Source organism: Halichondria panicea, chromosome 1, assembly GCF_963675165.1.
Source record: "Halichondria panicea chromosome 1, odHalPani1.1, whole genome shotgun sequence".
In the NCBI taxonomy this organism is placed as follows: domain Eukaryota; kingdom Metazoa; phylum Porifera; class Demospongiae; order Suberitida; family Halichondriidae; genus Halichondria; species Halichondria panicea.
This window is the reverse complement of record NC_087377.1, coordinates 9,504,970-9,529,937: the sequence shown is the minus strand read 5'-3', so window position 1 is coordinate 9,529,937 and position 24,968 is coordinate 9,504,970. Positions and strand designations below refer to the sequence as shown.

General features: G+C 39.0%; 1 protein-coding gene across 2 annotated transcripts; it reads right to left on the bottom strand.

The window, feature by feature from the left end:
• Positions 1 to 21,101: 21,101 nt before the first annotated feature.
• On the bottom strand, positions 21,102 to 24,278 carry LOC135342405 (ATP-dependent RNA helicase DHX58-like). Of its 2 annotated transcripts, XM_064539234.1 has the most exons (4): positions 24,183 to 24,278; positions 23,755 to 24,048; positions 21,285 to 23,606; positions 21,102 to 21,219 (listed from the first exon to the last, which is right to left on the bottom strand). In XM_064539234.1, the coding sequence occupies exons 1-3, from the start codon at positions 24,184 to 24,186 to the stop codon at positions 21,295 to 21,297; spliced, it is 2,610 nt and encodes an 869-aa protein (XP_064395304.1). In that variant the 5' UTR covers positions 24,187 to 24,278; the 3' UTR covers positions 21,102 to 21,219; positions 21,285 to 21,294. The 2 variants fall into 2 exon arrangements, with proteins under 2 accessions (XP_064395304.1, XP_064395236.1); XM_064539166.1 differs by having other exon boundaries at positions 21,127 to 23,606.
• Positions 24,279 to 24,968: the final 690 nt, after the last annotated feature.

Here is a 24,968-nt window from a genome sequence, read left to right as displayed (position 1 = left end):
AAGGGAGGGCCGGATATGGTTCCCCCAGCCAGCGAGGGGGTGAGTGGAGGAGGTCTTGTTTAGTATGAAGGTACTATTTTTTGTAGTGTACGTAGCGGTCAATAAAAGTTCCCGTAGTACATGCATGCGTGATACGTACCGTTTTAGCAATATTTCGCTACCGTGCTGTTTACCACACCGTTTTTCGCATGCGAAAGTACAACATAGCCACACCCTATCTAGTTGCAACGTTTCAGAGAAATCTACAGCTCGACAGCACAAAGTCTCCAGAAGCTATAATGCTAAAGAGTTGGTTATAAGTCTAAACATAAGTCAATAATTATATAGACTGTTCTACTTGTCTTACCTTACCGTAACAATATTCCAGCAGTAGTCCGTATTTGTGATAACTACGCTAATCCTAGTACGATCAGCCAGCTATAGTTCACCTAGCATGCTCTCAAACTTCTTGCTGCAATAAAATTGGGTGGTGCCATTCAAACAGTTTTGCAATAAAATGTGCATATAGCGTTAAAGCATTTTTACAATGTTTTAATGAAACGGTACGGTATGTACCTTGAATGCCTGTTAGGAAAGCATTTGATTGTGTGTTTGTACATGTAGTTAGTGTCAACTGTGCACTTGTAGGTATCAGTTAGAGTAAAAGTTTGAGTTCAAGTGTGCTTGTGAGTGCTGTGTCAGTAATAGCAATTGTTCAAAGTAAGTCCCTGATCTTTGATAGTAAATGTTTGTGTATGTGTTCTTGAGGGGATTCAGTTATCACAAACGGTTCAACTAAATCACTTTCACTTTCGATGTTGAATATACAGCTATTATCTGTCAATTGAGACACATGTACACATGGGATTGCCTCACACGAGATCAACTCCCATGCACAACTTACCAGATCAACTTTACATGAGGTCAACTGTCAATAGATCAACTCTCATAGAATAAACTTTTTATAGGATCAACTTAACTCCTCAAATCAACTCCAATCTTGAAATCCAGAAATAAAGGTGTTGACTCTTGTTTTTAGCTAATTACTATCGTGCATGCATATGCGTCCATGCCAGAGGTTGACAGGTATTGAATATTTAGCACAATGCACATGCACTCATTCACAATGGCTCAATTCATCAAGAATTCAGAGGAGCTCTAGAGTCTAGAGGAAAGAACGTTAAATTTGAGGGTAGATTTATACTGATCTGCACGAAAATAAGAGCATCTGTGGCATTTTTTCCACTGACATTTGTTAATAGCCTGGCTTGCCGTGAATGCTCCGAACATTGATGAGCTAGTAAACTATTTCATGCACTTAGTACAACCTGGATCACTGGGATTATTTCAATCACATCAGCCCAGAACCATCAACCATATATAATGTTGAGGGATAGCATTTTAATGGACAGTAAAAGAGAAGAATCCAGACATTCTTTGACCATTTCAACATACATAGGAGGCATGACTATAATTATATATTTTATTAGCCATCAGTTGATCATAATTATGAAGTTGATTCTATGAGAAGAGTTGATCTACTGACAGTTGACCTCATACAAAGTTGCTCTGGTAAGAATTATTTTATGCATAAAAGTTGATCGTGTGCACACACATATAATTATGGTTACCATTGAGTGAATTGCTCCGACCTTAATACATTGTCATAATTATGTGCTTTCTCACCTAGCTGCCAATTCCATTCTAGTGCATGTGTGCGTCTATTGCCTTAGTTGGAGGTAGTGTTTATGAATAGTAAGTATTTCAGTCAGATTATTGCTCACTTGGCTTGCCGTACTTCTAGAGGTACTTGGTTGTCAGAGAGTTATATCCTCTTATCACCCCTAATGTTGTGTGTACAGTAGATTAAGAGATACATGATAAGACCTGCCTTCAAGTGTTTCCTTAGTGGTGCCCATTGTGAATTGCAGTTGTCATAACTATAGCCTCTCGTCTTCATTTAGAAGAAAGTGGTGGCTTCCAGTACAACAATGATTTCTCTGTATAAATAGTGAAAGTTAGCGTATTGGACGAATTATCAACTCATAATTATGATCTAGTGTTTACTTATTGACACCATGTGTAGACCACTGTAGGATGCGTTAACTTGATAAACACCCACTTTAATAGTAAAATATGTGCTTATTACTAGGGTGACACAAGTGCAGCAATGCATCAAACTATGCTGGAAGAGATTGTGCAAATGACACCACATCTTGTGGCAGGTTGATGACATGGCCTGTGTATCCATATTGCCCAAGTGGTAATCGATAGATGGACATATTGACATGACTGCAGATATAAACATATCCTCAGCATCTTGGATTGAACAGTAGATTGTTCAAATAGAGGCATATCTGGATTCACGTCTGTATGCCTCTGCCTGTGTTGTTCCAAGCGTGCCTATGTGGCCTCTGGAGTCTCTGTAAATGGACATTTAATAATGTTTGGCCACTTTCTGCTGGCTTGTGCATTTTCTACACAAAATGTTTATGTTTAATAGGTAAACGCCAGAACCCTTTGAGTTAGTTACCTTCACTTCCTGCTGCTCCTGTGTGCCCTGTATCTTTCTCTGGGTCTAGCAAGCCTCCTTTCCCTCTTTTTAGCTGTTTCTGATGATCTTGCCTGTCGCTCCCGCTCCCTCCTTTAATTTTTCTTGTTTTGTCGCTATTCATATCTTTATTCTTTATCATACTAAGATACGATTAGAAATTGGTAAAGGATCACGAGTCCCAAAAGCAAATATCGTATGCCGGTCATGACATACATACATACATACATACATACCATGGACCAACGTTGAAGACTAACTAAAGGACTCGCTTCGCTCGCCCCAATAATATGTATATGAATTGTGCAATCGTTAATCATGGATCAGCCATACAATAATGTACTGCATGCCATTCACATGTACCGTGTACAGTACAACCCAGTTCACATTAGTCAGTACATTATAGCTATGGTGGCATAATTGATCGCGTCTAATTGTGTAGGTAGTTCTACTTAGTCTATACTTGCCTCGGTTTCTAGCCGCTTAAAAACACCTATTTTCCAGTGGGTTAGAATCGAGGCTAGGGTGTGACTACATTAACTCCATTTAGGACGGGACACTAAAAAATAATCGTCAACGCTATTTTTAGAGGTCAGAAAGTTTGCCTAAGCTAGTGTGGTACTGTAAAGTCTAATCTTAGCGCCAACTTCTCATGAATCGTTTGGTTCTAATTGGGCGCCAAATTAAGCTATTCATCCTGCAGTTTCAACATGGCTATCACTCTAAATGAGGCGGCAGTTGAAGCTCATGTATTGTTCTCCGTTCTATTTGTGCGCTAAAGAAAATCATTTTTTTTAATTAGAATTTTATGGTATAGGCCATTATTCACAGCTATAATAGCTCTTACTTTTAGTATCGCCAACTATAGGATATAATTATGTTGCACCCAATTGCCAGCGGTGCAATAAAGATTAATTTGTTATATTGTTCATGTACAGTGTAGATGCCAGTGTTGCAAATAGACATTAAATGCTATATATGGTGTACTCTATACATGCAGTTGTTTGTTGCTCAAACCTCATAGTGTAGGTTATACATTATTATACCTACATGCATACACATTTAGAGTACAGGTAAGCGTGTTGAAGAAGCAACTAAACCTAACTCCAGCCAGCTTCCTCAGGAACTTTATTCAGAGGTGTTCAATGCATTACCGAAAGGGATGGCTCTTAAAGTTGTGAGGAATGGAACGAAAAACTAACCGAATTTTATATAATACAGTCGTGTAGTTATAGCAACAGTTGCTCATTTTAACCTCATAGTGTAGGTTATTAGCTTACACTAAATCCTTTAATCATACATTATTCATTATGTTTGTCGCTGTAAGAATCAATTTATCTTTATACAACAAGAGGAGCTACTGCACAAATCACATAATCATCATTACCTAAGTTAACTATAGAATATATATAGATATGGGTGAATACGGTGAGTCAGTCCTCGAGGTTAGTTCATGTCTTTCACTTCCCTTCTCTCCCCAGCTCCCATTGGATGCGATAAGTCTCAATGAGGCGAGTGGTTTTTTTGCACGACCTGGAGGATCTTCAAGGAAAATGTTGAGGAATTGGTATCGCTGATGGAGCTCTAGGCTCTGGACCATGGGCGTCAAAAGTCGCCCTTAGCAGTCGGTGGGTGGTGCATGGTGTCACTAGTGGCTTGGTAGATATCGGTATGCGTTTACAAAGGAAATGCTGATTCCTGACTAGGACTCTCCCAGATTGAGTCCGGGCTGGTGGAAATATTGGCGATGTGGCCTAACGTCTGCTCGGAATAATTTTAGCATAATATAGGTGTCTAAAGAATAACTGGGAATAATAGGCAGCAATGTCCATTTTTGGTAAAGATCATTACATAAAGTTTTGCATAACTTCCTCTACAATAATCAGTCCTTCTCACAAATAATTAATTGTGCCACAATGCTTCTGTGGTTCGGAGTGTGTAATAAACGGACTCGTCATAATTACGCAATTGTGCGATTGAAAAGTATATATGCTGATGTTTTAACACATTATAACATTCCATGTTGTACAACTATAGAGCTAGATCTACCATAAAAGTATGTGAAATAGACAATAACAATTCAAATAATCAACAAGCCAGTCTCGCAAATTTAAAGACGTCAACATCGTTGTTTCAGCTTCGGATCCATTGAATGATGTGTGTTCAATTGCTGCTGCTTTCATCCTCAGCGAAGCCTGCATGGACATAATCATGCCTATCTATATATAAGGCAAGGCGCTTGCTTCAATTCAGACGTTTATGGTATAATAAACGTATGAATGCCATCTGTTACGTTGAAATTTATCGCTGTCTTTTTATAGGCGAGTAGATTAAATCTATTAATGTGCTCAACCATCAATGTTTCTATAATTATAATCATATAATATTATAGCATGTCTCACGATTAGAGGAGTGTTACAAAATAACAACTATAACAGGAGAAATAAACTTAACTATAAAACTGTAGAGGCATGCTGATCTGAAGAAGTTTCGCTATTGCAAGACTTTGTGAGTGGCAATGGTGCATGGTAAGACATGTACTGCACACATGCATGGGACTACCGTATTTATTCGATTTAAGGCGTAAATAATTACAATGCCACTTTTTTAGGGCGAATATTTATGTTGCAGTCTTTGCGTCGCATATTTAGAGAGTTGTATATAATTCGGAGGTCGGTCGAGGTTACTCTATTAGCCTCGATTTTAAGCCGTTTAAAATACTTCGTTTCTAGCGGCCTAAACGGAGATCAAAGTATAACCACCAGTGACCTATAAATTGCCATATTTTGACCTCTATTTAGGACGCTATATAAAAAAAATAAGTCAATGCTACTTTTAGAGGTCAGAAAATTTCCTAATATAGAAGATATCGCGAATCGCCTTAATCAGTATACAGTAGAACCTCGATTATCCGGACACCTTGGTTCCAGAAGCAGGCCGGATAAGTGAATATGCCGGATAATCAAATGATAAACCACGCCTTGATCCACCCACTTCATTGATAAACAGCAGTGCCACATGGTTCTCTGCGCATGCGCAGAAGATAAGCAGGCATGTCTCCATGGTAACAGCTGCAACGCGCATGCGCGTTTGAGGGAAACGCCCATTTTCTGATCTGATAACAAGAAAACTGCCAAGCCGGATAATCGAGGTTCCAGATAATGGAGGGCCGGATAATCGAGGTTCTACTGTAGTATCTAATTCTAACACATTGTACTGTAGCACTTAGTACCAGAGGAGGTACGACACGCATCTCGTGATCTCTCTTTCAATTGATTCCAATCTTTTTGACATAGGTTTTCAATGTACTGTGTTCCCACAATAACTATCTTATTTGCTTAGCTGGCAGTTAGTTTACCGTGACCTTGGCGCGACAAACCCTAGGCTTGTAGAACGCTTGTAAACATTAATTTTAGCCAGCTCTGTAAGTTGCTCAAGTGTTTCTCCAGCTGATGCCCTGGTTATAACTCATTCAGATACCGTATAGAGGGTATATTTTGAGGGTATAAACTTTTGTAGAAAACCGTTTATGAACGGTTTTTGCAGAATAGCAGCCTTCATGCATGTGACATTAATTTTGTGGGTATAAAACTGCGAACATTTATACCCTCGAAATAATTATACCCGTTATAATAATGGTATTTATTGACGGGTGTAGTGCTCTTACTTTTTGTAGCAAGCATATCTCGTAACTGAATAGGGGTTCACTGAGGTTCATCAACGGAAAGAGTTTAATCTAGGACCTATACTACCAACTTTGAAAAGCAAAATGAGGACCTTTTATTGTACAATCATAAAAAGCATGACCGTAATTAGTAGTTCATTCTTACTTTTAGTGGACAGATAGTAGGCCTAAACATTTTTGTGGAATAATGAAACCATCAATTAATACTACGTACACGAGACTTGTACATAGCTAATTAGTTTCACAATAAATAATTATTTATTAATCCGACTATGTACATGTAACCTGTAATACTGGTATCTTTGTACTGCATATAATTGGGGGTGTGGTTAACAAAGTGGGCATGGCCCCCACAATTTTGCGGCGCGCTATGTACCGCGTGCAAAGTTCTTTCCCCCAAAACATTTTATCTTAGATGAAACCCTGATGGTTAAGGAGATTCCTGACAAATAAAACCTAAATAGCAGCGTCAAAATCATTGAATTTCAACTGGACCTTTTTGGAGTTAGTTTCTATAATTAATTAACTCTAAACTATGCGGTATACATAGTTTGTGTTTTATAATTATGCACAAACTATGTGTATACCGCATAGCGGGAAATTTTCGCTAAATGGATCGAGAGCCCTCAGAAGAAATGTTTGCAGTTATAATAATTACCGTCTTTCTTCTAATTACAGCGCCACTTATGATCTTCCAGTGGCGCACAAATAGAACAAGCTATAATTCCAGTTTGGTTTTATATTAGAGTGACGCTTAGAGTACTGAGTAGTTGTTTCCATGAGGCTTCGTATCAGTTGTATATAAAGTCTCTATTAAAGGCCACGTTATATAATCTAATACCTACGCGCCAGCAAAAAATAATTCCAGAATTTACTTGGTGTTCAATTGGAGTAAAATTTTAATTATTTTGTGAACTTGGCGCTTCTATTAGAGTGGCGCTGTGATGTATTTGCGTTTCAATGCCAAGAAATCACACCCACCCACCAACAAGTTTTCATGTGTAAACGTATAAAATACCGGTGTGTGGGCCAGTTTTAATTTTTGCGGTACCGTAATTATTCGATTTAAGGCGACACTTTAAAATAATTACGAAGCCAGAGGGTTGTTCCTTTTGGAGGTTTAAAAATTATGTTGAAGTCCTGGTGTCGCATGTTTAGAGGGTCGCAACTAATTGGAGGTAGGTTACTCTACTATCCTTGATTTTAGGCCGCTTAAATTACATTGTTTATTGCGGCCTGGAATCGAGGCTATGGTTTGACCTCTATTTAGGACGTGACATAAAAAAATAATTGTCAATGCAGCACACTACTTTTAGAGGTCAGAAAATGGGAAAAGATCGAGGGTGTCGCATATTTGGCCATTGGAGGGTCGCTTTAAATCGATGTAAAATTTCCATCTATATAGACGTCTACAGTAGTTCACTCTTACTTTTGGTATTGATGACTTGAGACTTCTGCTCTCCTTTGGAGCTCAAAGTGCAAAGGAGAGCGCAATCTGAAGAATTTTCTAAGGACTTGATCTCAAAAGAAATAGAAGAGCAGCTGCAACTGCATTGCAGAAAAAAATTGATCATGTGATCCAGAGCCTCCCCTTGCCATGTGCGCGCGCGCACACACGCAAATGCAGTCTTCTTCTCTGCAACTCGACTCTCAGACTGCCAGTAGACTGTTCTGATCCCAAGCAACAGCATGTGCTAAAGGTTAGCCAGTTTTTAGATCTATTCAGTAGAACATGGCATAGGTTATATGCAATCACCCAAATTCACAAGTCCCCATTGTTAATTTATGGAACTAGATCTATCAAGCTAGATCTAGTGGACCAGCGCTATACCTAGTACTATAATATACTGAATGCTGCTATTATACACTGCTACTATGACGTCATTAAGAAGGTATATAGATGATGTAATCTAGGAATGGTTACATGGAGAAACAACCACCCCAGGCCCGCCGTGTGTTTATATATCTATGCCCCCAGCCCTGTTTGTGTGTTGTACCCCTTAGCAGCATCGAAACATGTTTATTAAACTGCTCAGACATAATTCATCTATAAATTTTCAATGCAGTCGCGCGCAGCTGGCTGTGATTTATAGGGTGCCTTACACACAAGAGTAACTTGAAACTGCCTTATATTCTTGTTATATCAAATTGTGTAAATTTTAATTCTGTGGATTTGTTGCTGTCGATCTAACTTTTATAGATCTAGTTAGATTGTATAATAAATTATAATTATTGTAGAACTATTATGTTGTTGTACAGTAGACTTTTGCTAATCTGCCTCTCTGAAGTACGTTCACCTCAATATATGGTCGTTTCGTTTGCTAGTTTGATCATTACTGCAAAACTCACCCTGAAATGCGGCCACTCGCTATTTTATTCTGTGTAATGGTCAGTTCTGTCTGCCCCAAACTAGGTTTTTAATTTTATATGTTTATTATGGCCGGATATGACGTTTTGGGTGTGGTTTGGAAGACTTAAATAGAGAGAATAATTAATCGAGAGAGAGAGAACTACATATTATTCAAGGCAGGACTGTTTTTTAGCCGTGGCTATTTTCTGAAATGCAGCCACCTCGCTATTGCAGCCAAACTGCACTGTCTCCAAGGGTGACCGGATTAGCAAGAGTCTACTGTATATTCAACGATCTGCCCTGTACAGTTCTTGTAATTGTGTTGTTATAAGTACATACATAGTGTGTGAAATCCAGTTTTACAGTGTAGTAACCATTAATTCATAAATTGTGGGATAATCACGTATCAATTTTTACAGTGTATATTCATGTATCCTACAATAAAATTACCGTACCTGCCCAAAAATACGCCCCCTCCGTATTTTCTGATGATGTATGATATACTAGCTGCTATACTAGTCTGAGCTGTACTGAGAGCTTATAATCAATGTCACCGCAAAAGTAATTCATTATGTTCCGGACTACAGGGAAGCATTCTCTTCAATGGCTGTTCAGTACAACGGGTGAAAACCTCATTTAACTAATTCCTTCTAGCAGACAATGTGCTAGCTAGCACTGCTTTTACATGAGGAAACTAATGGGAAAGCGTATACAATAACTTGGTGTTGAAACTTTCTGTCTGTTTCTGAAACTGAAAAAGACACCGACCATGCAGAACTAGAAAACTTACGAGTCAGAAAACAGTATATACACGTGCAGTACGTGAGATTATTTACACCCCGTGCTCACTATTATTACACCAGCACCAGATTTACTCAGTATATAGAAGGGGTTTTTGGAATTATTTACGTCCCTATTTTAACAGTGCATGCAAGATCAATTAAGGATAACTATAAATTATAGCTCAAAAGAGGTAGAAATTCTATATGGTATATATATAAAGTGCGCATGTGAAGACGATTGACTTAGCCCTATAGATAAAAACATAGTGAGGCTCACTTCAATATAGGACTTAGGGTACAAGCGGGTATTATATGAGACATCTAAATTTTTTCTTTACCCCCCTGTATTGCAGTAATTTTGAGGGAGCTAAATTTTGTTTACACCCTCCCTGAATTGTTTACGCCCCTGTTTTAACAGTGCAAGGGAATAGTGTTAAATTATTAATAAATTATCAAGGATAACTCTATAGCTCAGAGGAGTTAGAAATTCTAGATGATGGTCTGGTGCCTCCTTCACAAGGCCTGTGGCCTGGAATCGAGGCTATAGTGTATAAAGTGTGCATGTGAAGACGATGGACACAAACAATTTAGCCCAATTATGGATGAAAATAGTGAAAATGTTGTTCTGCATTCTCCAAAACTAGGGTTTGGCCACGGTAGATTATGCTGGCATAATTTTGAGCATAATAGGGCATTTTTTTGGGTGAGAATTATGCTGGCACACTAGGCACCTTTATAAGAATAATAGGCAGGTTTTGAATACAGGTCAGTACGAATTGTTTATATAGGCCTGACGGAAGTATACTGGTGGCTACAGACTACTTATCTCCTTGGCATTCTATATTATAGATAAAGTCATATGGCCATGCATTATTTATAATAGTTTGATGTTACTTGTGCAACGACACGGGGTCTGGAGGAATAATGTGGGAATAATAGGCAATTTGAAAAGAATAATAGGCTGTTAACTTGAGCATAAAAGAATAGCAATATCTCGAGCATAATCCACTAATCCCTATCCAAAACTCCAGCTACACGTACAGTAACAAAGTATTATATCAGCTACGTATAAATTGTTGTCTGTTTACTCTTAAGCCAGATCATTGATAATTTGCAATAATTATATAAGCCTCCAGTAAAGCTCAACGAGGTCTTTTTGTCTTACAATTTTTACGTGGCATCTTCACCAGGATTTTAATTTCTATCTTGAGACAGTGGGGCATTCGTTACTTGCCAACAATTAATTGGCTATTGATTGCGCTACATTATCACGATCAGATTTACCGCTGCCATGCATTTAATTGTTCTTGATCATGTTACTTCGTTAATAACATCTATACCCCTTGTAGACGTTGTGGCCGCCGAGACCAACCTCAGGCCATGCTGTTTATTAAACTCATTTTGCCATATTCTCATTACATGTAAGCACTCTCTTCAATGGCAATGTTGTCTCATTTAACTAATTCCTTCTAGCAGACAGAGTGCTAGCACCGCTTTTACAAGAGGAAAGTAACGGAAAGCATTATAAAATCTGCCTAATGAAAATAATACTGAGATCAATATCGGTGTAGGAAGTGGTCAAACAGCTAGGCGGCCCAACCACCTGGAGAGTATCCAGTGGAGTTTTTCAGTGTGAAACTTATAATTATAGCCGTAAAAAAATAAAATGTTTGTGTTCACGCAAGACACCTTCCTGGAGCTGGAGATCAATAATTTTTTCATCACTACACTAACAAACAGTCACTATGATTGGATCAATAATAATTTGCATCACACTGTCCTTGTAGATACCATGTAGCTAGTGTATTTTAAAAGCTCTTATTGAGGTGTCATTAATTATTTTGACTGTCATCAGATTTATCAACGAGTCATCAGTATATATAGTGGTGAGTGTGTAAAATGATGCATGGTTTTCATACAAAACAGTGCGTGATTTGGCACAATAGTCACGCAAAATTTGGTTGTTTGAACACACTATAGCATTCCATGCAACTACACCAAGTGAAAGTTTGTGAAATAGACAATAAAAATTCAAATAACACACAAACAAAACAAAATAAACCAGTCTCGCAAATTTAAAGGACGTACATCAACATCGTTGTTTTCAGTTTCCACTGAATAATGTGTTATTGAATTCAATTGCTGCTGCTTTCATCCTCAGGGAAGCCTGCATGGACAATTAATTATATCATGCCTATATCTATAATTAAGGCAAGGCGCTTCAATTCAGACGTTTATATATGGTATATTGGTATGAATGTTGTCCGTTACGTAGAAATTTATCACTGTCTTTTTATAGGCGAGTATTAAAGTGCTCAACCCTCAACGTTTCTATAAGTATGTCTCACAACCACAACCAGAGGTGCATGTTGTACAAATTAACAACTATCAACTATAACAGGAGAAATAAACTTGACTACCATATTACTAGAATGTTTTTGCGAACATAAAATATATAATAGTTAGACACTGTTTAGGAAGTTTCTACATGATTTAGAAGTCCAAAGGGCTGGTTGTAGTATCCCGGACGTAGTGAGGGTTCTACTAGCCCTGAGGACTTCTAAATCATGTGGAAACTTCCTAAACAGTGTCTAAGCATTTTAGATCATAGCAACCATGAGTATCTAGCCAATCAGATTTGAATGTTTTTATCTAATCTTTGCTACATGATTTTCTAAGTGAAGTAAATGATTTTCTAAGTAAGTACATGATTTTCTAAGTTGGATAGAACACTTCCTTTAGCCAATCAGATGCAGTATTTATGGCAAACATGATCTAAACAAACATATGCAAACTTTGCGAGGGTTGATCAATTCGCAACAATAAAATCATAAAAACTAAATTAGTACTAGTAAATACACACGATCCTTGCCAGAATGAAATAGTTAATTGCAAAGGGTAAAGTTTTCTGCTGATTTGGCTCAATCGCAAAAGTTTTTTATCCGTAAAATATTCTAGTAATAATGGTATAAAACTGTAGAGGCATGCATGCTGATCAGAAGTAGCTCAGTTTTACTGATGTTGATCGAACGCTATTGCAAGGCTTTAAGAGTGGCAATGGTGCATAGTAAAACATGTACTGCACATATGGCATGGGACTACCGTATTTATTCAATTTAAAGCGTAAATAATTACAATGCTACTTTTGGAGGGCGAATACTATTTCGAGTCCTTGCGTCGCATATTTAGAGGGTTGTATCTAATCGGAGGTCGGTCGAGGTTACTATATTAGCCTCGATTTCAAACCACTTAAAATATTTTGTGTCTAGCGGCTTAAACGGAGGTCAAAGTATAACCACCTATAAATGGCCATATTTTGTCCTCTGTTGGGACACGACTAGCCTCGATTCCAGGCCGCTCTCAATTGAGAAAGACCTGGTATACACTGTCTGCGCATGCGTCAATTGCCCCAAGATTCTTGGGGATCGAGATATCTTAGTAAATTAATCAGTATATTGTATATTTTACAATAATGTCGTTGCACAAATCACAGCAGTTTTAATAAAATAACACAGCTACTTACAACATTTATGACCTAGACTAGTGACTAGTTTTGTTGTGATGGTTTCTACTTCTGCTCTGCTCTTGCTCAAGCTCTCTCCAGTGTTGAAAAGTCAGGCTTTGTCTTCTTTTGTACTGTGGTAGAGTGGTGGGCGTTTTTCTGTCAGTACCTACCGGCTCTGGTAAGTCTACTTGCTTCCAGACGCTTGTTTGATGCCATCTCAGTAAGATCAGTGCTCCTTGTATGAGCCTAGAGTTGTGATGGCGATTTCTCTCTCTTGACACTAATAGTTTAATCATAGATAGAGCAAAGAGGGATTGGCAACAAAATCTAACCATCCGTGTTGCCCCGGCGTTACTCGAGGCTATCTACTTCAACGTAGGAAGACAGCCTCGAGTAAAGCACAGGCTGGGAATGGTTGAGGAGACAACTGATTGTCTTACTGTCAGTATAACAATCCTGCTGCTGATTTTAGACTTAATTTCCATGCTTGAGGTTATATGTGATCCAGGACACTACTTAGTTAGACAATCTTAGCTATAATTATTATAGGTGCTATTGGTACATAGCCATAAAAAAAACGGTGAAAAGAGGTGAAAAAAGCACTATGTACCGCTAGCTCTTTCTCAACAATCTAGAAAAAATTTTGGGAATTTCCACATAATACACATCATCAGAAGCATGGAAATGAAGTTTTGTGGGGTCTTAGAAAGCTCTGTGTAAGGCCTCAAACACAAAAAAAAGTGTTTCGCGGTGTTACGGTCGGGGACAACACGCATCGTTTCAGGATTAAGCCACACCCCCTGCACAAAAGTCTACGTTTTAACTTCCGTTGCCAATCCCTCTCTTCTTTATCTATAGTTTAATCAACCACATGGGTGACCATAGTACAAAAGGTTAATTGATAAATTACAAAGAGTTTTACTAACAAATTTACTATTGAATCCACCCACGTGCAAACGGTGGTTACCAGGCCCTCTAGTGAGAGGGGCTGGGATCGAGGCTAGGACATGACATAAAAAATAAGTCAACGCTACTTTCAGAGGTCAGAAAATTTCCTAAGATAGAAGATGTCGTGAATCACCTTAATTAGTTATAGTCTATCTAATTTTAACACATTGCATTGTAGAACTTAGTACCAAAGGAGGTACGACACACATCTCATGATCTCTCCTTTTCAATGTACTGTGTTCCCACAATAAATCTTGCTGGCAGTTAGTTTACCGTGACCTTGCCGCGATAAACCCTAAGCTTGTAGAACACTTGTAAACATTTCGCTAGTTCTGTAAGTTGCTCAAGTGTTTCTCCAGCTGATACCCTGGTTATAACTCATTCAGATACAGTAGAACCTCGATTATCCGGACACCTTGGTTCCAGAAGCAGGCCGGATAATTGAATAAATAAACCACGCCTTGATCCACCCACTTTATTGATAAACAGCAGTGCCACATGATTGTCTGCGCATGCGCATAAGATAAGCAGGCATGTCTCCATGGTAACAGCTGCAATGCGCATGCGCATTTGAGGGACACGCCCATTTTCTGATCTTGTTATCAGTGATAAACAAGAAAACTGCCAAGCCGGATAATCGAGGTTCCGGATAATGGAGGGCCGGATAATCAAGTTCTACTGTACCGTAAAAAATGGTATATTACGAGGGTATAAACGTTTTGTGATATTAATTTCGTGGGTATAAATGTTCGCGGTACATACTTAATCAGTGAAAACTGCAAACATTTATACCTCGAAATATATCCGTTATACGGTATTTATGGAGCAAGCATATCTCACAACTGAATAGGGATTTATTGAGGTTAATTCAGCAACGGAAACAGTTTGATCTCGGACTTTTACTACCAACTTTGAAAAGCCAAACGTCATCACAATGAAATTCAATTAAAAACAGTGTCGTACCTCCTCTGACTCGGCGAAGCTTTTACTGCCACGATTGAATGAGGCTATCAACGCAGCGCTTTGGCAGCCAACCAGGTGAGCAGACTCCGAAATTAAGCACTAACAGACATACTGGCAGACACACGTCAATAAAGGGTGGTGGTATCAGCATTTTTTTAAACTACACACTCACTGGATTGTATGCTTTCAGTTGTGCCTTAAATTCACGTTAATGCAGGGACAACATGAGAGACCAAACCAGAGCATCCATATTATCTAGAAGATTAAAGGAGATTCTTGAATAGCTTTACAACTTCTCACTTAAACAGCAACGTCACAAGCAGAGTAGCTGGAACTTAACTTTCAACCGGACCTTTTTAAATTTGTACAATCATAAAAAGCATGACCGTAATTAGTAGTTCATTCTTACTTTTAGTGGACAGAGTTTCATCTAGTGGGGGACAGGGGGTGAACCTCCCCCTTCCCCAAACATTTTATGGAATAATGACACCATCAATTAGTACTACATACATGATACTTAATTGTACATAAGCTACAATAAATAATTATTTATTAACCCGACTATGTAACCTGTAAACAAAAGTAGGCCCTACTGCAATATTATAATACATAGTCAACAAAGAGGGCATGGCCCACACAATTTTGCCGCGCGCAAAGTTCTTTCCCCCAAAACATTTTAGCCTGATGGAGAGTTCTGCTCCCCTTTAGAGCTCTATATTGATATACCGTCTTCTAATTACAGCGCCACTTATGATCTTCCAGTGGCGCACAAATAGAACAAGCTATAATTCTAGTTTGATCTTATATTAGAGTGGCGCTTAGCAATAGAACGTAGAGTACTGAGTAGTTGTTTCCATGACGCTTCATATCAGTTGTATATAAAGTCTCGATTAAAGGCCACGTTATAATTTATTTTCTAATTACCTAAGCGCCAGTAAAAAACCAGAATTTACTTGGCATTCGATTGGAGTAAATTAAAAATTAGTTTGTGAACTGGGCGCTTCTATTAGAGTGGCGCTGTAATTAGAAGACGGTTTTCACGTTTCAATGTCACACACGCCCACCAACAAGTTTTCATGTGTAAACGTATTGGTACGTGGACCAGTTTTAATTTTCGCGGTACCGTACTTATTCGATTTAAGGCGACACTTTAAAAAATTACAAAGCCATAAAGGTCGTTTCTTTAGGAGCCGGGTTTAAAAATTATGTTGAAGTCCTGGTGTCGCATATTTAGAGGGTTGCATCTAATTGGAGGTTACTCTACTTTTCTTGATTAAGACACAACATAAAAAATAATTGTCAACGCAGCACGCTACTTTTAGAGGTCAGAAAATTGAGGGTGTCACATATTTGGCCATTGGCCATGCATATTGGAGGATCGCTTTAAATCGAATAAGTATGCAAAATTTCCTGCTATATAGACGTCTACGGTAGTTCTCTCTTACTTTTGGTGCTAATGACTTGAGACTTCTGCTCTCCTTTGGAACTCAAAGTGTAAAGGACTGCGCGATCTGAAGAATTTTCTAAGGACTTGGACTAGCCTCCTTCACAAGGCCAAGAGCGGCCTGGGATCGAGGCTAGACTTGGACTTGATCTCAAAAGAGCAGCTGCAAACTGCATTGCAGAAAAATTGATCATGTGATCCAGAGCCAGCTCCCTGGCCATGTGCGCGCGCACACACACAAATGCAGTCTTCTTCTCTGGGACTCCAGTGGCGGATCCAGACAGGTTCCATGGGTTCCATGGAACCCCCAAGAAACACTGGAGATCAACTTACGTTACAAAGCTAGCAACTTAGCGTGATCTGTAGTTACTATATTAGTCATAATTGATATGTGGGCAGGGCTCTCTAATGCGCATGTCATTGCTTAGGAAAAGTGACCTTTTCTTTTTTTTTTAACTGTTTTGGAACCTCCCTCTCAACATTCCTGGATCCGCCACTGGACTCGACTCTCACAGCTCAGACTGCCAGTAGACTGTTCTGATCCCAAGCAATAGCAGGATCTACTAAAGGTTAACCAGTTTTTAGGTCTATTCAGTAGAACATGGTATAGGCTATATGCAATCACCCAAATTCACAAGTCCCTGTTTGTTAATTTTACGCTGTGACTATTCTTACGGCACTGTAAAGGCTGCTTACCTTGCTATTCTTACGGCATGGTGAACTTTCACCTCTGACCATAATAATAATTTATGCGCATGCGCTATAATAGATGAGTTAATAAGCAGTACACATAAAAATTAAATATGACAGGATCTACAAAACCAGTGCTTGCTTTAGGAGCGTTCTTCAATCCAACACACTTCAAGTGAAACCATCCAAGACAACTATCACAATCAATGCTTTCACTTGTAGATAAATCAATGCAGCATATTGAGCAAGTCCAATTCCCATGAACAAGCAAAGTATCTATGCTATTTTGAAGTAAACTCCAGCCGTCAAAAGTGAAGTATTTTTTATTCGAGCAATGCAAACATTGTCATCAAAGCACTTTCTGGGTATTTTCTCCGGACAACATTCCACTTCATGTTCTTCAATAAGGTCCCCACCTCTCACTGCTCGTTCAGTGACTTCTTCATCGACAAACCAGTTGAGCATAACTACAGAAGGAGAAGGGAAGACTGTATAAATAACACAGAATCTGGAATAAAGGAAGTACACACCTTTTGTCTTCTCCCATTCTGATTTTAGTACAAATGCCTTTGGTTTGGAAGAAGCTTTTCCCTTCTTTTTAGGAAGGCCAATCACTGTTAGTCCAGCACCTTTTGGTTGACCTCGTTTCTTGATTGCAGGCGGCATTTTTATCGCAAAAGTATTATCTTGAATGGTAGACAATGGCTGGCGAGAATCAGGTGCTTTCTGTAATAGATCTATAATTATACATGGTGAGTGTGGGTGATGCAACACACATTACAACAACGAAAAACGTACCAACTGTGTCTTTATCTGTCAGGATGCCCGATGATGACTCGTAAAATGTTTTTGCGTCCACCTTTCAGCACAGAGAGATTCCTCATACTCTGCCTCCATGTACACATGCATAATTAATTTCTGAATACTTCAGTTTGTCGAGAAAAGTTCTCTTTGGAGCCCTTCTTCTAGCTGCTTCAATACTCCTAGAGCTTCTTGTGTAAAGAGTAACAAAATTAACCTCTTCCCACTTCTTAATAGTTTCGGCCAGTTCCTCGAAAGAGCAGAACTCCTGGCCATTCTGTAGATGGAGCAAGTCTAGCGCCATATTGATTATATACCCCTTTCCTTACCATTCGTGAAAGTCTGGAACAGGAGCGTCTTTAGGTCAATTAATTAGTGTGGATCCGGCCTCACCACGCCTCCATGTCATTCTATTAGTCTAGATCTGGCTAGCAATTCTAGCTGGGACTCCCAGTTCTAGCTCGTTTTGTTTAGCGTGTCAGAGACTGGGAGAAGATGATTGGCACTCCCTGGCTCCTTTGGATGTACAGCTGTCCAGATCCCTAGAACATACCCTCCATTCTGACGAGTTATCAGTGCATAGGGTGCTTACTAGATTCTTGCCAGCCAGTACAGTTCAAGCTACACACAGCACCGCTCAACTATTCTCTACCCCATTATCTAGCTAAATCTGGTCCAACTAGACAGCAGGCACAGCTAGTTAATTCAGTAAAGCCAGGGGTAGCCCTACTTCTACGGTTGTTCAGTACCCACGGTAACAATTCCTCTGGGCTGGGCTAACTAGTTGAGCCACGCCTCCCAATTCTCAAGGCTAGGTACATGTCTCTGTCTAGCTGCTTCTTCAGCTTCTTGCTCAGTTTTGTGGCTTAGAGAAAGGCCAGCTACTCAGGGGGAAGAGTCCAGATGAAAGTCTGGCAGCCAGGTGACGTCCAAACGGTCAGTTATTCCTTCCACCAACTTTTTAATCTAGTCTAGTCCTGCTTGCACTGCTACTACTACTGCTACTCTTCCTACTACTACTACTACTGCTGCTACTCTTCCTAGCTAGTCAAAGGTTTCTTTTTTTTTTTTTTTAACTACATATGCACAAAGAGACATCAAAGCTTACATCAAAGGACACAGATTTTTAGCCTACTTGACTGATAAGGCAGTTACCTAGACTACAGTTTGTTTGTCAGGGAGGAGCTCACATACAACTTCATCTAATTCATCATAACGATTCGTTACCGTTGTTGTAATTTCTACAACAGATTGCCAAGGAAAGAGATACCCGGGTAACTTGCTACAGGAAGTTGCTAGCCTCTATCCCAGGCCGGCCTTGAATCGAGGCTAGGAAGTTGCCAGAGCCAGAGGTGAAAGTTCACTATGCCGTAAATATAGCAAGGTAAGCAGCCTTTACAGTGCCGTAAGAATAGTCACAGCGTTAATTTTATGGATGTATCAAGCTAGTGGACTCCACCAGGCCCGCCGTGTGTTTATATATCTATGCCCCCAGCCCCGTTTGTGTGTTGTATCCCCATAGCAGCATCGAAACATGTCTATTAAACTGCTCAGACATAATTCATCTATATGCAGTCGCAGCACAGCTGGCTGGGTGTCTTACTCATAAGAGTAACTTAAAACTGCCTTATATTCTTGTTATCAAAATAATTGTGTCTAGTGGTAAATCGACAAGTATAATTGTTAAATAATTATAATTATTGTAGAACTATTATGTTGTACAGTAGACTTTCGCTAATCTGACTCTTTGAAGTACGTTCACCTCAATATAAAAATTATGGTCGTTTCGTTTGCCAGTTTGATCATTTACTGCAAAACTTGCCCTGAAATGCGGCCACTCGCTATTCCGTATAATGGTCAGTTCTGGCTGCCCCAAACTGTTTTTAATTTTATGCGTTTATTTTACGGCCGGATATGACGTTTTGGGTGTGGTTTGGAAAACTTAATTGAGAGAGAGAGAGAAATGCAAAATTATTCGAGGCAGGACTGTTTTTTAGCTGCGGCTATTTTCTGAAATGCAGCCACCTCACTACTGCAGCCAAACTGCACTGTCTCAAGGGTGACCGGATTAACAAGAGTCTACTGTGTATTCAACGATCTGCCCTGTACGGTTCTTGTAATTATGTACATATAAATTATACATATAGTGTGTGAAATTAACGCACTCCAATTTTACAGTGTAGTAACCATGCATAAATTGTGTGATATCATGTATCAATTTTTACAGTGTATATTCACGTATCTTATTTAATATAAAATTACCGTACCTACCCGAAAATACACCCCCTTCGTATTTTCTGATGATGTGTGATTTACTGCTATACTAGTCTGAGCTACACTGAGAGCTTATAATCAATGTCACTGCAAAATACATTAGATGTCATTTCATTATGCCCTGGACTACACAGAAGCACTCTCTTCAATGGCATGTTCAGTGCAACATTGTCTCATTTAACTAATTCCTTCTAGCAGACAGTGTGCTATAATAGCACTGCTTTTATAAGAAAATAAAATTATTATTATCTTGGTGTTGAAACTTGAAAGACAGACCATGCAGAAACTAGAAAACTTACGAGTCAGAAAACATTGTTACAGTATATACACTATAGCGATACATAATTTTGACCTCATGCAACTGTTTTGACTCTAACATGATGTCTATACTCTGGCAGAAATCGAATTACCTCATTACAACGCATCCTCCGCAGGGATAGTTTTAAGTGCCGTTTCGGTTAGGGAGAGATTTGAAGAAGATCAAACGGCTAAAGGTCAAAAAAATAATTTGTGTCACTTTTGAATACACCATTAGTTTTGTCCAAAAAGAGATATTGCGTTTCTGATCACACCATGCGGTTTTCGGGATTTTCCATAAAATACATGTGTAACAATTTTTGGGGAAATACTTTTGAATAATGTCGTAGCTTATAATTATTCTTTCACCTACGGGGCTGCCAGTTATAAGAGAATATAATTATGCATAATTATTAATTTTCTTCTAATGACAGATATAGCGCCACCTACACCCAAATAATGGAAGCCGTTAGCGTCAAAATAATTGTTATTTTACTCTAATTGAGCGCCAAGTAAATTCTGGAAATATTTATTGCTGCCGCTTAGAAAAGAAATTGTAACGTGGCCTTAAATCGATCGAGGCTATAATAAATTATTATGATGATAGCCTCTTGGAGCAAAACAATTGCTAAGAGCCATGCACTCTAAAAACTACATGTAGAATTATTGATTTGTGTGCCACTGGAAAATCATAATTGAATTTTTTATGGTGTGTATAGATATGTAAGCAACATCGAAACTGGCCTAGCCAAACAATATCTATAGATGTTATGACAAAGTCCCAGACCTTAGCCGGAAACCATTAATTTTTGGTCTTTTCTCTCTATAATAACATCACCATATATAATTATGTTGCCATGTTTATTCACATACACAATGGTACCAGTAGAAATTGTTCAATCACAGTAATTTAAGCTACTCTCTAGACTGGATGCCTGTATACGGTCACTCTAAAAACAAAGAATAAAAAATTAATGAAGATTGTACATGTAAATAGTTATTATAATTGACTCACAGTTCGCACATTAATATGTCTGGATATCAAATGGAGCGGCAGACCATTTTTTAACAATTATCGGGTTCCCTTTCTCAACAAAAGTAAAGCTCTTGCAGCTAAGCACTGGGAACTGGTACCCAGATTGTGGCCAAATGCAACTGTTTCCCCATGAATGACCACATGTCTTGCAAAGGATCTTGTGTGTTTTGTTCATAGCCAGCTTGTACAGTGGCTTTGGATGCTTGATCTTGTTAATCTTACCCTGAAATTCTTCACTAGGAACCACATAACAATTCCCATGGAGTACTCGAATATCAGCAGCACAACAAGCAGGTGTTTTGCAGGTACTACATAGTAGATGTACGTCTTCAACTTTGTAAGTAGACTTTTTCTCATTTGCCATTGCTCTGTCACACTCTTCTTTCTTCAGAAACATTTCTTGCTCCTTTTCGATCTTCTTTCGCAATATGCGGCCTGTTGGAAAGTGAGCATCTAGAAGAATGGTATCGACAAGCGCCAACAGCTCTCCATTCATTACTTCTTGGTTTTGCTTGCTGGGAGAGGACAAGATGGTGTAACCTTCACTCTTTCCAGTTGCTCGTGCCCGTCCGAGAGTTTGAGCTTTGGCAATTTCATTAGAGACATGTTTGTATCGTATGACAAGATTACAGGCTGGAATATCAATTCCCTCTTCCGCAATTGAAGTCACCACTAGAAGATTGCTAATCCCATCACGAAATGATTGGAAAGAGTTTTCCTGTTCGGCTTGAGTCATTCCGTCCCCAGTAATTCCAGCTTCCTGTCCAACAACCATGCGAGGGTGGATTCCAAGCTGCTCAGCAGTGGGTAAAGACTTTACCCAGTTGAAGATGGAGGATGCATGTTTTTTGGTTCTCACAAATAACATCACCTTGGATTGGGGATCTGTCACAAACTGTTCTTCAAGAGTACTCTTGACTTTCAAGAGTTGAGGATTTTCCACTCGAGCAATGCCCTTCAATTCTACTAAAAGGCTATTAAGGCTGGTACGTAATTTCACCTCGAACTCATTTGCCACTTTAAGTTTGCGTATACTTGAGTCATATAAAACACTCATAGCATCTTCGTACTGTAAATCCATGTAAACCTCTAATGCTCGGTAGAGACAGCGTAGAAGGTCATAAATTCGAATAAAATTTCGAGATGTGGGATTAGTACTTCCTTCTAGAGCCAACTTTTTTTGTTGAACTTGCGTTTCGTACTTTTGGCTCCACCGATTGAACGGGCATGTAAAACTAACCTTCCTCTCAAGTTCTTGCATGAGTGCCATAACGTTGACAATGAATGGCTCATTTGATTCTCTTTCTTTGGAATTCTCTACATTGTAGTTGGGCTTATTAGTGTGTTCTTCCAGCTCTCTTTTGTTTGTTCGAACCATTTTGATACCATTTGTGGCATCCATGAGTGCACAGAGTTTGACTAAGTGGTCAATGGTGACTGTCTTTTCAAGAGTAGGATTATCTCCAGCTCCTGGTGATGCTGTCAAGCCCATGACTTGTGGCAAAGTTGCCTTTTCTGATTTCATCTGTATGTATCGAATCATGAGTCCTGCATATGGAGAATTTTTTCGAGTATGATGACATTCATCAAAAACAACGAGACTAAAGTCAGACAGTGAAATTCTTCCACACTTCTGCTCATCAAGAAGCTTGCCTGCAGTACACACAATGATGTGATGGCTGTCAATTGAAGTTTTGATAGAGTTGTTTGTATCGTCCCCAATACAACAAGACACTTGCGCAGCCGGGATGAATCTTTGCAGCTCTTTGGTTTGCTGCTGGGCAAGTGGCCTCTTCTCTACAATAAAGACAACTTTCCTCATCTCGTCTTTCTCTTTTCCAGTTTGAAGATGGTGTGAAATCACAAGAGCAGCCACAAGCGTTTTTCCACTTCCAGTGGGGGCCACAACAATATAATTTTTCCCTTCAATACCAGGCTGAGCTAACTCTGTTTGATAGCCTCGAATAGATTTTCCTTTATCAAGAACTAAGGTGTAATCAATAGGTTGTAGGGATTCAGTGGGGGTTTCGTCAGGAAGAGGAGGCCCGTCCACGGCAATTGGAAGATCATTTGTACCACCTCGTGGTTTGGGTCGTACTTCACTCGCATCGCCATCGCAGTACAATTGTTCAGTGGCAATTGTAGTTGTTGTGGAAGCAACTTCAGCCGATTGTACATTGTAGATTGTTTCTTGTGGTTTATGTTGTAAGTCGTCGGCGTGGGAAATGCAAGATGGGCCTTCAGTTGTGGAAGTATCTTGAGCTTCACTACCAGATTTTCTTCCAGCCAGTGAAACAGTAGCTGCACAGTATACAAAATAGATTCTGTATAACTATTACTTATGTCAACATTATTGTGTCAACATTAGTGATGCCGGTTATTTTCCAGTGGGCTAGAATTGAGGCTAGGGTGTGGCTGCAATAAAAACGAAGTTGGTTAATTTTAATACCTCCAAAGACGTTCTCATGTATAGCTTTCACTGCTTCGTCCAGTTGAAGACCATTTGAGCTCATACAATCAATGAGCGTTTGCCAGGTTAGTTGAGAAGGGTCAGCCTCCTTAAACCACTTGCCTATCATACAGTCAAAGCAATCTCCTTTGTCGGCTCGATACTTTTCTCGGATTTCATCAAGAGCAATACCATCCTCATCTCCAACATTCAGTTCCAGCCCCAGGTCATGCCATTTGTGAGTAGCGTGAGGTTTGACATACTTAGTGATGTCTTTTCTCTTAGGTTTCTGAGCTGCAAAACATTGACATTGCTATAGGTAAAAATATCTGGATAATTTCTAGATCAAGAATTTACTATTAGATCTATACTTGTGACATAAAAATTCTTACATCACACACAGATTGTTTTTAAGAACATGCACTCACCCATACTGCTGAGTTTATCTTGTTTCTTTGCCTATGAAAGTCACAGTCAAGGGTAGTGTTTATATAGCTTCAGCAACATGAGCAAGCAATAATTGATAAAACACCTGGGAATATCCCCATTTACATCATTCCATTGTTATAATGTTCTCCTGTTGACAGGCATTCCTGATTCCCAGAACTATATTGTACATGTAGTATACATGTATGTACATAGAATAAACACCAGGGAATTTCCATTATTTTGTATTGACAAAATTATCATGTGGGCACACTCCTGATTCCCAGAACACAAAATTTAATAATTAAGATCTTAAGATCTACATCGTATTAACCGTATATGTGAAATCTGAGGGCAGAGCAGTTAAAGCAAAAATTAAAACTGGGAGAAACTCCCACGCACCGGTATTTCACATGCAAAGCTCTAGCTTGGTGGATGTGGTTTAATATTTACAACCGCAAACATATAAATTATTCTGAGGGCTCTCGAGCCAAATAGCGCGAAATTTTTGAGGCACTTACATTTCGTGGAATGGCCTCTAAAAGCATTTCGTTGCACAATGTTCGAGGAATTGCTGCTTACCGGAAGCCACGCCTTTAAATCTTTGCACTAATTAAAGAACAATTTTCGTGGACTTAATTTTCGTGTAGGATTGCTAACCCATGAAATCCGCAAAAATTAAGCCCCTCAAAAATTTCACGCTATACGGTAGTGAACATTCCCGGGTACATGTACACACAAATTATAGAGTCTAAACAAATAAAAATAAAAATAAAAATAATAATACT

Excerpts from the sequence above, each read along its gene's own strand:
- LOC135342405 (XM_064539234.1), bottom strand. Across the intron at positions 23,607-23,754 it reads ACATGAGAACGTCTTTGGAG|CTACTGTTTCACTGGCTGGA; the intron begins GTATTAAAATTA and ends TATACTGTGCAG.